The 15369-nt window shown below is 39.2% G+C and overlaps 1 protein-coding gene across 3 annotated transcripts in view; it reads left to right on the forward strand.

Moving 5' to 3' along the window:
- Positions 1–15369, forward strand: part of LOC147311773 (polyprenol dehydrogenase) — a 57738-nt gene that overhangs the window by 26730 nt on the left and 15639 nt on the right. For all 3 annotated transcript variants that reach the window (XM_086266239.1, XM_086266238.1, XM_086266237.1), the window contains exon 3: positions 4728–4796. In XM_086266239.1, the coding sequence (XP_086122365.1) occupies positions 4728–4796 (69 nt within the window). The remainder of the gene's footprint in view (positions 1–4727; positions 4797–15369) is intronic.

Here is a 15369-nt window from a genome sequence, read left to right on the forward strand (position 1 = left end):
TCAGTAACACACTACAACGGCAGGGAATCAAATCCCGCAGTGCCAGACGTGTTCCGCTGCTGAAGCCAGTGCATGTCCAGGCCCGTCTGAAGTTTGCCAGAGAGCACATGGATGATACAGCAGAGGATTGGGAGAATGTCATGTGGTCAGATGAAACCAAAGTAGAACTTTTTGGTATAAACTCAACTCGTCGTGTTTGGAGGAAGAAGAATACTGAGTTGCATCCCAAGAACACCATACCTACTGTGAAGCATGGGGGTGGAAACATCATGCTATGGGGCTGTTTTTCTGCCAAGGGGACAGGACGACTGATCCGTGTTAAGGACAGAATGAATGGGGCCATGTATCGTGAGATTTTGAGCCAAAACCTCCTTCCATCAGTGAGAACTTTGAAGATGAAACGAGGCTGGGTCTTCCAACATGACAATAATCCAAAACACACCGCCCGGGCAACAAAGGAGTGGCTCCGTAAGAAGCATTTGAAAGTCCTGGAGTGGCCTAGCCAGTCTCCAGACCTCAACCCCATAGAAAATCTGTGGCGGGAGTTGAAAGTCCGTGTTGCTCGGCGACAGCCCCAAAACATCACTGCTCTCGAGAAGATCTGCATGGAGGAATGGGCCAAAATACCAGCTACTGTGTGTGCAAACCTGGTAAAGACCTATAGTAAACGTTTGACCTCTGCTATTGCCAACAAAGGTTATGTTACAAAGTATTGAGTTGTATTTTTGTTATTGACCAAATACTTATTTTCCACCCTGATTCACGAATAAATTCTTTACAAATCCTACCATGTGGATTCATGGATTTTTTTTTTCACATTCTGTTTCTCACAGTTGAAGTGTACCTCTGGTGCAAATTACTGACCTCTGTCATCATTTTAGGTGGGGGAACTTGCACAATCGGTGGCTGACTAAATACTTTTTTGCCCCACTGTATATCGAATAGAATAACTGATTAAAGCAGACTGAAGGTTTTGATACCACTGTGCCGGCAACAAAGACAAAATCTGGCTCATACGTAGCACATGATGCACAAATCAATTTGCAGGTTAAACAAATAAAATATTTTACTCTGTCTCCCCAAGTACGCTCATTCCCAACTACTAATTTGTCTGAACTGCAGCTCAGAATAACAGTTTCGTATACCAGGATTAGATGCAGCCTCTGTACTGTGAGCCATTTTACCGTCTCTCATTTTATTGACACCTATCCTACCTTTAAGTGAGAAATCCTTTTGTGATTGGCTGTTACTCACTAACAGAAGGTTTGAATGGCAGGTGAATGGAGCCACTTGAATTGCCGCTTAAATCCAGAGCTGTCTGCCTGAGGTGACATATTAAGGTTAATCCTTCTCTGTATCATCATACAGATCCAAGAGCAGAAGAAAGGAAAACTTGGAAACTGAGCATTTAAAGCAGCATAAAGCCTGAGCTTGTCACAGTACTGGGTCGTGTGACCCAGTGTTTGAGTTTTTATGTTTCTTTTGTATTCATTCGTGTTCTAGTTTAACTCATCTAGTTAATTTCTAGGTTGCTGTTTAGTCCTTTGTTTCTTAGTTGTTTATGTCATCTCCCCTGTACTAAGCGTCCCTGGTTCGTGTGTCTACCTGTCATGCTTCATGTCTGTGTGGTTCTTGTTATCAGGTTTGCATCATGTCCAAGTCTCCATGTTTCCTGTTTTACTTTGAAAGAGTCCGGTGTTCCTTGCTTATTGTATTTAGTTTCACTTCCCCTGTCCTGTCATTAGGTTCATGTGTGTCAGCTGTTCTCCCTCATGTGTTTCCACTTCCCCTAATCATCCCTGTGGGTATTTAGTCTCTGTGTTTCAGTCAGTCTTTGTCGCGTCGTCTGTGTAACCTTCCCAGTTATGGCTCGTCATAGTCGTCACCGTTCTCATAGTCACAGTCATAGAATTAGTTTTCGAAGTTTCATAGCTTTATCACAGTTTCATAGTCTTGTATAGTGTTCAGTGTCATAGGTTTTCACAGTCAGTTGTCTTGCCAGCACTCGTCTTAGCTTTTGTTTTGCCCTCTGTTCAGCCATAATAAAGGCTCACCTTTTGTTAAAGTCATGTTACGTCTCCTTGCCTGTGTCTGCTCTTGGGCACTGCTCTAACACACCGGCGCACCGTGCCGTGACAGAGCTTTGACTAACAAGTATTTTTAGTTTATGCTGTGATTAAGCGTCTGTACATCCATTCCCAATTCAAAAAAAGAGTATTGGTTAGAATTTCATCAAACTTGTTGCTATCCAGATTGTCCTCCACAGTGTCTCTGAGATTTACAAAATGGACCATAATTTTTATTAAGTTTGACCCAAATTGAGTGACTGAGCCCATAAACTCAGCAGAAAAGCTTGTGTCAGAAAGCTGTTTTTCTATAGAGTTCTATAGGATGACAAGTCTGTATAACCACAGGTGTTGCTCCTTGGAGGCCATTAAATAAATTACAGATTTAAAGCACTTCCACATTGGTTTCAGTTTTCAGACCCAGACTCTATGTCCATCTTTTATAATGTTTATGGGGAAAGCACAACAGGTCCCCATGCATGCATGAGATTGTCAGTAGTTGGCAGTTTACGGTTAACTATTATTCCAGGTCTTGCTCAGTTTATCCATTTGTTGAGTTGCAGCAAGAATATGTCTGTGAATTAATTAGGTTACTTTTTCAACTCTCATCCCAAAATATTTAGTAGGCAAACTATTTCCTTGGGGCACGTCTTTTAATCAGTAGCTATTTTAAAGAAGAGCTTTGTCCAGAAGCAGTTGTGAAGAGATGTGTATTCAATTATATGCAGCGTTTTTAGTGAGTGTTGGCAAATGGGCAGAGAAGCCTGCTAGAGGGGCACTAGTGCGTTTGGAAAAAAAAAATCTGTTTGTGTGAGATCAGGCTGTTCCTGTCCTGAATGTGAGTGTTTGTGGCACGTCACTCAGAGAAGCTGCATCCTTCAGCCCTGCCTGAACAGCGGTGCATCAGGGTAAATGATGCTGTGCCCTTGAAAAGGTCTATGTGATAATCCAAGATAAGTGTGTCTATGTGTGTGAGCAAAGCGGAAATGAGCGTGTGCAAATAGGCTATTTGTGTGTACAAGTTTGTGCGTGTCTAGTCATCCGGCTACATCTAACGATAGCAACAGTCATCTTTTTAACACTGTGGAAATTGAATTGAGCTAAATGACAGGACATTAAGTTCCTTAATTTACCCTACGTTCGGCATAGGGTGTGTGGTAGATTATTTTTATGAAAGAGCTGTTACAGCCCCTTGCTCCTGTTGCACTGTGAAAGGAAAATGACTTCAACTATGATAGGAGCATATCATGGACTTTTTCACTGTGAGAACTGGTGTATTAAAATGATATTGTTCATATGGGGATAATATATTTATTACAATGATCTTAGAAGGCAGCACATGATATGTAGCTCTCTGCATATTTTGTCTTGTGCTGCTGGAGCATGTAAATTAATCTGAACAGTGCATTCAATATGGAACCAAAATAGAGAGCTGTGGATCAGTGTGTTTAAAGGTCTTGTGTTTATGAGTTTATAACTCAGATCTGATGTTGTAGATGGTATTACACGCCATTTTCAGTTGTCACTGAGCACTGTATGAATCTCATTTTCCCCCACTAAGTATAATAAAACAGGTAGGATGCTTAACAAATTTATTAGACCAGCTGTCATAGAACAAGAAAACACAAATTTTTTCAAAGAAAGAAATATTCAGAACACAAAATGACGTGATTGTTTATCAGGCAAATAACAAACCCAGTTTTCATTTTTTGCTTAAATTTGAGGCAGACTGGAATTCTCTGACAAGTCAGAAATTAGTCAAGCATAGCATTCATATACTAAAACAAATTTTGGTGTTCAGGAATGCAAGTAAATTACTGTAATTTGGCATCTTAAGCAAAAATTAATAATATGCATCACTATATTTTCTGCTATTTTTTGTAAAACACTGAATTGGAAAATTCCTGAATAACAAGAATGAGGAGCTTGTGCATCCTGGTTGATAAATCATTGCAGAAACGTTGTAGAAACTTTGGGGCAGCTGTGGTATAAACATTATATTGGATTGTGGTCTAATAAATTCCTTAAGCACCATATTTTACCCATTTATTTTGCTTCTACCAAATAGCTTTTTAAAATATGCGGCACTCTGATATTTCTTCTGATATTTTTGGGATCAAAATACTTATTATTATAAAAGTGTGCTCCCCACTTTCCTGTCTGGCTATGCTGCCTGGATCCAGTGATGGTGCAAAAAAGTATCTTTTGACTGATTTCATATTCAGAATGTTGCTGTTTGACTTTGCAAGCATTAAAAGATTTTAGCCAAAGAAAAATCACATTTTTTAAGGTAGTTTTTCTTTGGCTAAAATCTCTTTGGTGAAGTGTCCTCATATAGCTTGTTTGAAGTTAGATGGTACTTTCATAATAACTCATGCTTTTAATAATATTATACTTTCTTTACAGGCTTGCATTTAAAGTCTTTACTGAAAAAGTAGATGTATTGAATCAGAAGCCTTGTTAATTTTCCTAATTTCTGAAGGGCTAAATTTTTGCACTGAGTGTTCTTTCATTCGAAGAACCTTTCTTGGAAATGTGTTTTTATAAGATGAAAGACTGACAAAAAAAAGGAAACCTGTATTTTTTTATAAAAAGCCTCCAAGGTCTCGTCATATATTGTATTCATTTGTGTGTGTTTGTGTGTGTTTCCTTCTCTTTGAGGTGGGAGAGATGAGCAGGAGGGTCTTGCAGCTGTCAGAAGGATCTGTGAACACTACAAAGAGGCCAAAGGTAACATTGCAAACATTAAACGCATGCACACGCAGGCAGACACACACATGCGTACGCACAAATGTTGTTGTTTTAGCAAGCCGCTGTTTGAAGATAAAGGAAAGAGCTGCTGTAGTCTGCCCCGTAGGCTTTTTTCCAGTCTTTACCAAACATACACACATGATTTCACAGTTGCAGGTAAACCTGAACACACACAACCGCACATACATACAGTGTCAGGAGTGTTGTAGATCCACTGTAATGAACATGAGGAGGAAAATGATGCAAAAGGATGTGAAGATAATGATAAAAAGTGCTAAATCATTAGCTGTACCAGCTTTTTTTTCTAAATAAAATAGGAAAAAAGAATCAGGAGGTGGAAGAAGATGGGAAACACAGAGGTGGTGATGAAAATGGGAAGAGACAAATAATAGTAGAGATATATCACTTCATCGACAACAGCTTACAGGGTTCTCTTTTTAAATCCCATGTTGAGAAATTGATTCGGCTGACCTTCACATCACCGTAAATTCCACTATAGTGCCGTGACTAAGAAGACTGTACGAAATAGCCTTGAGATTTTACCACCTCGTAAGGTGCGTCAGTTGCTGTTTTATTAAAGAGGTGTTCCAAGATTGGTACGCTTGCAAAATCAGGTTTTAGATAGTGTCTGTAATATTTGAGGCATACTAGAGCTTCTTATGTTTTCCTTTATAAATGTACAGTTTTTTAATATTTTTTATTAAAAAAAATCTTCTTAAAAACTAAAACAATGTAGTCATTTTACTTGTTTTTGGATCCAGAACGTGTGTGGTAGTGCCACATTTGTCCAAAGCTATTAAAAACACTTTGGGTTAGCTACACCATTACACTGTGTAATGATACTGTATGTTCAAATGTTTCCAGTTTTTCCAATACCTGACCATTGACGATACGTTCATGCTTATTTACTGCACTTACTGTGAGTTTTAAGCTTTTGGGACCTTGAGCTAGCAGAAAAAAGCTGTACGCTGTTTGTCCTGTCAACAACAAACTTTATAGGATTTGTATAAAAAATACATTTACAGGTTTATCCTGTGTTTCTTCATTTGTTCTTGAGATGCTTCTAAGGTAAATCGTGAACACTTTGTAGAGGACATGGACATGTAGCACATGAAAACTAATATTAAAACCGTGCGCATGCATGAAACGATGCCACAACGAGACACCATAGAAAGTAAATGACATTCCACTAAATAACTGCTGGTGACGGGAAATGGGCCAGTAATTCCAGGCAAGCAATTGAAACAAGTCATAACAATGCGAATGAAGAATTTTGCTGTTTGACTTATGATCTGGCAGTAAATACATTAGAGGGTTACCTAGGCAACCAGACCCTGGATTGCCTGCAAACGGCCGGCCTTCAGTTGCAAAGCAATAAGCGTGTGTGCAGGCGAAAATGTCCTTTTTGTCAGATTCCAATGGGTAAAACACTTCTTTAGACATACTAAATTGTCATTCATGATGACCATGAAATATGGTACAGTATTTAGAGCTAATGCTTCCAGTTGGGAAGGGGGATCTGGTTTATCTTGCTTGGCCTTGCACTGAAGAGCAACAGAAGGCTGGTTGACTGGGTCCCTGCTTGTGTGTAAGTGGCTGTCAGGTACAGAGACAGCGGCCATGTAGCCGGTGTCATTGAAGTCGATTTCCTGGGACGGAGCCGTGGTGGAATTGATTACTTCTTTTGTAATTGGCAGGCACTGAAGCATAGGGGACAAGGGGGTGTCTGTAGCCAGATGCTTATGCACTGAATGAGAATGTGCTGATTGTGTATGCGTATGTGTGTGTGTGTTTGAGACTATTTGAATGAGACAGTAATGGATTCTCATTAGTATGTGAGGCAGGAGCTTTAAACATCTCTGTCCAAATGCCCTTTGGCATCCTTCCCAGCGTGTGTACATTTGTCTGTTATGAGAAATGGGAGACAGCTCATAATACATAGGCTGTGGAGGTGATTCTCTAACTGGGGACTTGGCTAGACAAGTCCAGGTCCCTTAGGGTGTTTCAAGGTGTCACGAGTGGCAAAGTGTTTTATTTCACAATCTCAATGTAGAGCACTGCGCAAAAGTCTTGAGCCACCCTTCATTACTTTATATTTTGCTTCCAAGGACACATTTAAAAAAACTGTTCTTCAGGCTTTTTGACATTGGCTGCTTTTTCACTCATTTTCCGTGCAGTCCCTGTACCTAATTCTCAGAGGATTTGTTTGTTTGTTTGTTAAGCCACTTAACACTTACTTTTTTACTAGACGCCTGTCACATAAACACATAGTTTCTTCAGTTGAATCTAACGAAAAATGGCAAAACATAGTTGGACAGGCTTAAATTTGTATTTTTGCTCAATGTGACCAACGGGATAATTCCTTAAGAGCTATTTGCTGAAAACTTGTCATGTCTTGGCATCATGTGTACTATGTCCTTAAAAAATATCAGGAAACTGGACAAATGGATGTAAAAAGAAGATGTGGCAGGCCTAAAACATTTTCTACAGCATGTGAACAATATTTCAAAGTCTTGTGCTTAAGAAAAAAGCAGTTGGCACTTCAGTTGATCCATCTACTGTTTGCTGAAGACTCATCAAAAATGGTCTTAGTGGGAGAATGGCTTTTAAGAAGCCATTTGTAAAGAAAAGAAACGGGAAGAAATGGCTGAGGCATAAATCCGAAATCTTTGGTTCAAATTGTCATCAGTATGAACAGAGGAGGTCAGGAGACAGAGGTACAACAGTGAGGATGTGCAACATCTGTAAAACACAGTGGAGGGTCTGTTGTGGGGTGGGGCTGTGGTTATTTAGTCTGTGGTGTTGGGGATCCTCCATCCATCTATATAAATGGAACAATATCAGTCAAGGATTGCCTACAAGAGTTCAGGTTTTCAATAAATCTCAATAAATCACTGTATATTTTTCCAATTTTCCTATAAAAATATAAAGAAATGATGAGTGGCTCAAGATTTTTGCACATTATTGTAGAATTACTTTATGCCCTCAGATTTTATATATAGATATATAATGTAATTGGCCGTTTAAAAAGCAGTTTTTTATGGGGCTGTGGTGAGCAATCTTTTTCATGCCTTCTTTATAAAAGCAAAATTCCTGTTACACAAAAAGCACCCTAAATGTAGATAACACATTCTGGTTGTTAATCCATTTTTTAAAACACTGAAACAATTCTACTGAAGAAACAGGTTTCCATAAATGACAGTATATTATAGGTCAGTCCATCCATTTTCTACGACTTACTGGGTACAGATTCTGAGGGGAGCAGTCTGAGCAGATATGTCCAGATCTTTCTCTCCCTGGCCACTGCCTCCAGCTCTTCTGGGGGGACATTAAAATGTTCCAATTCTGGCTGAGAGACATAATCTCCCAGGCGTTTCATGGGTCTGCTCCAGATTCTCCTCTTGGTTAGATATGCCCAAACACCTCACCTAGGAGGCACCCAGAGGCATCCTGGCCGAATGCCCAAACCACCTCAACAGGCTTCTTTCAATGCAAAGAAGCAGTGGCCCTACTCTAAGTCCCTCCTGGATGACTGAGCTCCTCATCCTACCTCTAAAGGGAGAGCCCAGACCACTTCACAGGAAGCTTGTTTCTGCTGCTTGTATCTGCAGTCTAATTTATTTGGTTACTACGTGCCATTGGTGGGCAAAGGTGAGGGTGGGAATGTAGTAGATCAACCCGACTGATTACCAAATCATCTGTAAAAAGCAAACGTGAGTCTAAGGCCACCAAAAAAGTGCATCCTAGGAATTTTGGTTGCGTCTAGAAACTCTGCCATAAACAAGTTTGACTTGTTGCCGGCAATGCAGACCAGGCTCTGACTGTGAGCGATTGTAACAATGGGCATGATGCTTCATACTTCAGAGAAATCCACCAGAGGACACCCCGAGGGATATAGTTAAATACTTTTAAGTCTACAAAATACTTGTAGAGTTGCTTGGCAAATTCCCACACACCCTCAAGTATACTTAAGAGGTTAAAGAGCTGGCGAGTGTTCCACGACCAAGACGAAAAAAGCATTGTTCTTCAGTAAAGTTTATGTATTACTAACTGTCTGCTCTTTTGAAAGGTGTCACACTAGAGATGGACCGATCCGATATTACGTATCGGTATCGGTCCGATACTGACCTAAATTACTGGATCGGATATCGGAGAAAAATAAAAAATGTAATCCGATCCATTAAATATCACGAAAGCACCTCGCAAAACTTGCAACACGCCGTAACTCACCTCAGAACGTTAGCAGTCGGAGCAGTATGCATCACGTGATAGAGCAGCTGTGGCATGCCGGACCTGTCGGTGGTCTGGATAGCATGTGGAGCTTCGCTAGCAACCTGGCATTTCATCTCCGACAAAGTTATCCCCGAGAGAAGTAAAGCAAGTGTGTAAGTCCATCTCTGAATGTTTGTAAAGCATTCCCACGTTAAGCTTAACGAGCGACTGCCTCTCGCTCTCCGGCTGCTACTTCAATCGTGAAACTGCTTAAATGATCAGCTGATCGGCTTTTCTGTCGCGAGTCCGTGTCTCTTGTTTGTTTTTGGCCCACTTTGCACCAGAAAGAGGAAACCAGCGGCTGAACAACAGCAGAACGTTTAAGCTTGATAAGCTGTTGTTAGAATTTATTTAATATTTCTTTCTACACCAGGATCTTTTTCTACGTAGCTGACGCTGGTAACTGTGCAGGGGCGGATCTAGCAAAGTTTAGCCAGGGGGGCCGATAGGGCATGAACAGGGAAAAGGGGGCACAAAGACATACTTTTCTTTCTTATTCTCATTTAAAATGTCGAGCTTTTAATAAATAATTATCTGACACCCAAAGTTTTAATTTGATGTAAAATGAATAGAAGTCAATTACTGTATATAGTGACTATTAAGTCTAATATATACCCTAGTAAGCTATAGTACTTTTTACTTTGGGAAGGTACCATCTGTGCAGTCTGCAATTTTGTTGAAGAAAGATGTTGAATCTATTTAATATTTCTTGAAAAATAATTGATTTCTGTGCATTTTTTTTTTCACACTGCATCAAATTAAGGTTGATTACGTCGATTAAGCATCATGAGGTGGCGCGTGAGGGGTGGTTCCTTATTTTTTATTTATTTCTTTTTGTTGTTGCTGGGAGTTGGAACCCTATTAGTTAGGTTGCTTAATATTTACGCTAAGTACTCTTTAAAATACCAGAATAGGGAGGATGGTGTAGGTCTAAGTTTATTAGATTGATCAGTATTGCTGAACTATGAAATATTTTTTTTGTATACAGGTATAACAGAATAGCTTTAGTGTAGTTGTTTTAAACTTGAGTATGAACTTGCAGACTTGCAAAATGCAGCAAGATATTTTAAAAAACAGTTTTGTTGATTAAAAAACACTATATCGGATTCATATCGGTATCGGCAGATATCCAAATTTATGATATCGGTATCGGTATCGGACATAAAAAAGTGGTATCGTGCCATCTCTATGTCACACAGCCTCAGGACCATGCATTTCACTATTCAGTGATGTTATTCGAGTGTTTGTAAGCTGAGGGATTTTTAACATTTGTTTTAATGTGTAAAGGTGTTTTTGGTCTATTGGGACTCATGTAGCAGTACATTTTGCACTCTAAAGAGGTAATGTCCCTTGGAAACCTCTAGCAAAATCCTATGAAACATGCTAATGATTTTGGACTGCACCTGGGCGCGAGACAATGAAGCTTAGAGGCTTTTACTTTAAATTATGAACATGCGCGCACACACACACACACACTGGGAGATGCAGGGTATTTCTGTGTTTTGCCACAGGCAGCGCTGTCTGCCCACTAACTTTAGTCACGGTGCACTTGAAAGTAACACATTGTGCCTCAAACCAAAGGCCTAGATTAGCAGTGTGAAACAGGGGACCCTATGTGTGTTTGTCTGTCTGCTTAGCACACATTCAAATTTCTTCCAGCTTAGGTAACGCAGCTGCTGCCTTCTTACAAAAAACATTGTTGTTTTACCTAAGCTCTTTAACTCTAAACAGAATTTAAGTGCAATGGGATGTTCATACAAGGTTGACCTTGTTAGTGCGCGTTTGTACCTCAGGGATTGTTACGTGGTTATAAGCATGATATTGTGAATAATTTTGAACAGCAATTAGTTTTGAGCATTTCTGTGATTTCTTTTTTGGTCCGTGTGAAACTGACTCACAGTAGCCACATATTCACATTTACAGCTGTCTTGAAAAGCAACGTCCCATTAGCGCTGCACGCTGGACTCGACCAGCCAGCCCCCTCTCTCCTACATCAGCCGAATAAAAACGTCTGTGGAGGAGCTAAGACTGGCAGGCTGCCCAGTCCTAATACTCTTGAATTTCACTTTGTTGTTTATCAGATTTAAAGTCAAACTATTTATATTCCCCCCCCCCCCCCCCCCCCCCCCCCCCCCCGGGTCCCGTAAGATGTATCCTTCGGGGAAGATGGTTCATTTATCTTTTTAGTCAGAAAATATTGTTGATGGGTAGAGCTGATTGGTTAGAAACTCAAGGGAATTTATGACTTGACTCTATACTGTGGTATATTAAGAACAAAATATTTTAAATAAATAATGAAACTAATGAGTGCAATGCAAAAATCAGGCTTTTCATGCCAAGGTATTTACTGTCACCTTTAAAGCACTGAGTAATGCAAGATCTCCGGCCTGTTGTCTAGCAGAAGAGAAATTTAATGTGTTTGGCACTGATGCATTTTAATATCAGATTTAGGTGTAATCCAGCTTAATCAAATCTACTGTAGTCAAAATCGGGACACAAGATGCATGTTAGAGCCAGGTGGAAAGGGAGGATTTGGGGTAAGAGAAACAGGCTGTCCTGACATAATTTTTTTCTTTTTCACTGTGTTGCTCTTTTAGAGTTGTTTGGCCAAGAAACTGAATGAAAAATAACACTTAAGAATATGCTTGGGAATGGAGGGAGGTTTACTGTGATATTGCAAGTTGGGCACGAGGTGAATCACATAATCATTACCTGCCGATCATGCTTTAGACTGGAATTAGTGTTTGTAAGATATATATATATATATATATATATATATATATATATATATATGACAATGCAATTTAGCCACTCCAGACATACTGTGTTGACTGTAGCTTTGCAGCAGAGCATGTCAGAATGAAATTTGAATGGACATTTCTACTGCATGCCTAGCCTACATATTCTAATCACAGTTGGAGCATGCTAGTTCAGACAGGATTAATTAGAGCAAAATCACTTTGAGTTTGGAGCAGCTAGCCTAACAATATTCATGGTAAATGAAAGCATAAGAAATTTTTGCACGTTTTTAATTCACTTACTAATTTTTTGTCTCCTTTCTAGTATAAGTTTAAGTTAAACTGAACAGCTTTTCAATTGCTTGTCATGATTTGATTCAGGCTAAATCAATAGTATAAACACTGTTTTTGTTTTCTGTATTAGTCTCATAAAAATATACGATGTTAGTTTTAGGTTTTAGGTACAAAATCTCTTAGATTCTCTGTATACTGGTGTCACAAGCTACTTGTAATCTACATTAACCCTTTAAAGCTGGTCGGAGCGGGCATGCTCCGTTTTGCGTAACTATTTTTACGTCCCGGTAGCACTGCAACCACTTAAGCTAGTGCAATAATTGTTTTTGCACATGAAACCGGAGGAGTTGTACTTACATCTTATGCCATCAGCTTGTCCTAAGTCACAGTTTCCTTCCACATATAGCTTTGCAAAAACTGCATAAAAAGCACTTGCAGCAACAAAAACATAATATTCCAGAAACACGCTTTGCCGATCCGATCAGCTGTTTGTAACACTTCCTACGTCCATCAGCACGAACTATCGCATGTCCGCCATGACCTGCCCGAAACCGGAAGTGACGTCATTTTGCGGAAATGTAGTTTTTTACTATCAGGGCCTTATGAGCCTATACTGGTGTTTTTAAAAGTTATGTTTGACTTTATGACTTTCTGTGTCGTTTCTGGGATGCTTCGAACTCATATTGCACTAAATTAATTACTCACTATTAAAATTTGGGCTATAATGGTTGTATTGATGTATATTAACTTGAAATGGTTCCAAAAATGGCACTACAACATGTAAAAATATAATATAAGCTCTGGCGGACTTGGTTCTATGGTAGGTCTTAAAGGGTTAACCACAAGCCACATGAAGATAGTGCTTCCTTCAGCCGTTTGCAATTACTACAGAAACTCCAAAGAACAAGCACCTTTTGTTTCAGCTTTTTGTGTTGCTGATGTAATTTTTTGATAGTGGTAAGCTAGTGCTACGGACCCAACCGTCACTTTTAGGGATTGGGCCCTTTGGAGTAATTTAGAGTGTTGTTAAAGGTAAAAGCTGCGAGTGAAGAAAACGTCTGATGTGTCAGACCACAGATATGCCCTGTGCACCATCTTTGCTGTTCCTAGAACAGCTCTCTCCTGGAGAGATATCTCGGATGTTATTCCTGGAATCTACTGGAGCTCCTCTCTCAGTTTGGGGATCACAGGGACCACTGTAGCCTTTACCTTCCCGATCTGCAGTAGCTGCTCTGGCTCCTCCCTTGGTATTTCTCAAGCTACTCATGTTCATTCTTCCTGATGTTGCTATCGCTTAATATTGCTAAATATATACGGCTATAACAGATATAGAGATATATTGATAGCGTGTCTCCAAACAACAGCGTGAATCACATTACCTTTACAAATTAACCTACATTTTGAGGAGGCAGCCTGCTCTTCTCAAATACATGTAGGTCAGGCATATACCTCAACATTCAGTCCAATTTGGATCCATTAGGCTCAACATTTATTTTTCCTGGTTTGTTTGTTTGTTGGCTGATATGGCCATTATAGTGATGGGTGGTAAAAAAAAAGATGCTTTGAATTTCCCTTTAATTTTGTAATTTTAGATTACGCTCATCCCAAAATAAATACATAAAATTGCAAAAAATAGAATTAACATAAAAAAGCACCTCTGCTAAACAGTTGTTGTTTTTTTTTTGGAAATTCAGTTTAAAATGTTACCAAAGGACTTTCAATCAGAAAGGGTTTTATTTTTTTCGGTAGCTCTTATGCTACTGTAGTTACTCTGATTGTGCACTGATGTGGCAGAACCCATTTCTAATCACATTTAGTGTTCAAAATTACAGACACAATTGTGCCTTTCCATCCACTTGGGACTCTAAGAGCAGCTGGTTGAGATGAAAAAGGGGAAAGGGAAGGTGACAGTTCACAAGCTTTAAAAGCAACGTTAGAAATGGCTGCTCTGCCATGAAACCATCCTTTGACTTTTGATCCCCTTAAGACTTCAATTCATACACGTGAAACCTAACGTTCAAGGGTCGTTGTGTGTTTTTTGTAGGCAAAAATGAAGCATAGTACAAATGTGTTACTGTTTGTATGAAACTAATTGTAAGTAATGCCTTCATCTTGTTTCAGAACTATTTCATATGCAGATATAAATTATTTATGGTGTTTTTTAAAGTTACAGTAATTCTTGGCTGTGAATAACTAGAAGTCAGCTGTTATTATTATCTTTTACTTATTTACACTTGTGCTTTCCCTGCTGTAACATGTGGAAATGTCTTTATTTTAAAAAGGTCTGAGATTGTGATTTAAGGCATTTTGTCACATTTAAAATCAGCATTAAAATTACTTTACTAATTATTTTAGACCTGCCTGTGTCAGCTTTGGCAGCTTTTACTGGAACTGAGTCCCGTCATCGTCTTCCAACCTTATTCTCATAGCAAAGTTGACTGTTTTCAATACTTTTTGGTTTTTAATTATGCACATGCACCAATTCTGCACCAGTGTCATGCTATATGACCAGCTCGCTGTATGGCCACATGCACGTCTGTTTAGATAACTGAGGCAGTCTCATTAAACTGAAAATAGAAGTACTGTAGAGCAGCAGTTTTAGTGAGTTAATCCAAAAGAAAAGATTAAAATGAGGGACAATTTCATACTTTGAAATTGCAAATTACATTAATGGAACGGATAAGAGGCTAAATTATGCAAAGCCAGAAAATGTAGAGATAAAATACAGATTATCTGCATTGAATAAATATTCTAATTTTAGAATATAGTAATGTACAATGTACCTCCACATATAAAAAGTACAACTTCATCTAATTTAAATTAGAGTGTTGTCACCTTGAAAGACAGGGTCGTTTCAATGTCCACCTGTGGACCACTTCTGCTGCTCCTACTACATTTGAATAACTCTCTGGATGTCCCACTCTTACTGCTTGTACTTGATTACCATATATGTTCTGTTCCACTGTGTAAAATTGCCAACTTCAATTTCATTTTTAGGAAGAGGATTAAGATTTGGGAGTCAAATCCAGCAAGCAGGAACTCATATGCTCTTTGTTTTTGGCCAGACGTGGTGCTGTGTATTATGGCAATGCCACCGAAAGGACATTGTTTAGGAGCCTTGTGTGTTTTTTCGGCTGCCAGCTTGCAAACCTAAGCCGTGCTGCCGTGTTCTTTTTAGAGAGAAGAGGCTTTGTTCTGGGAACTCTTCCAAACAAGCTGCACTTGTTCAGTCTTTTTTTACTTCAATT

Source organism: Aulonocara sp. 'chitande type north' Nkhata Bay, linkage group LG16 (assembly GCF_057382095.1).
Source record: "Aulonocara sp. 'chitande type north' Nkhata Bay isolate Kocher_YH1m ecotype deep benthic linkage group LG16, A_spYH_male_GT1.1, whole genome shotgun sequence".
Taxonomy (NCBI): Eukaryota; Metazoa; Chordata; class Actinopteri; order Cichliformes; family Cichlidae; genus Aulonocara; species Aulonocara sp. 'chitande type north' Nkhata Bay.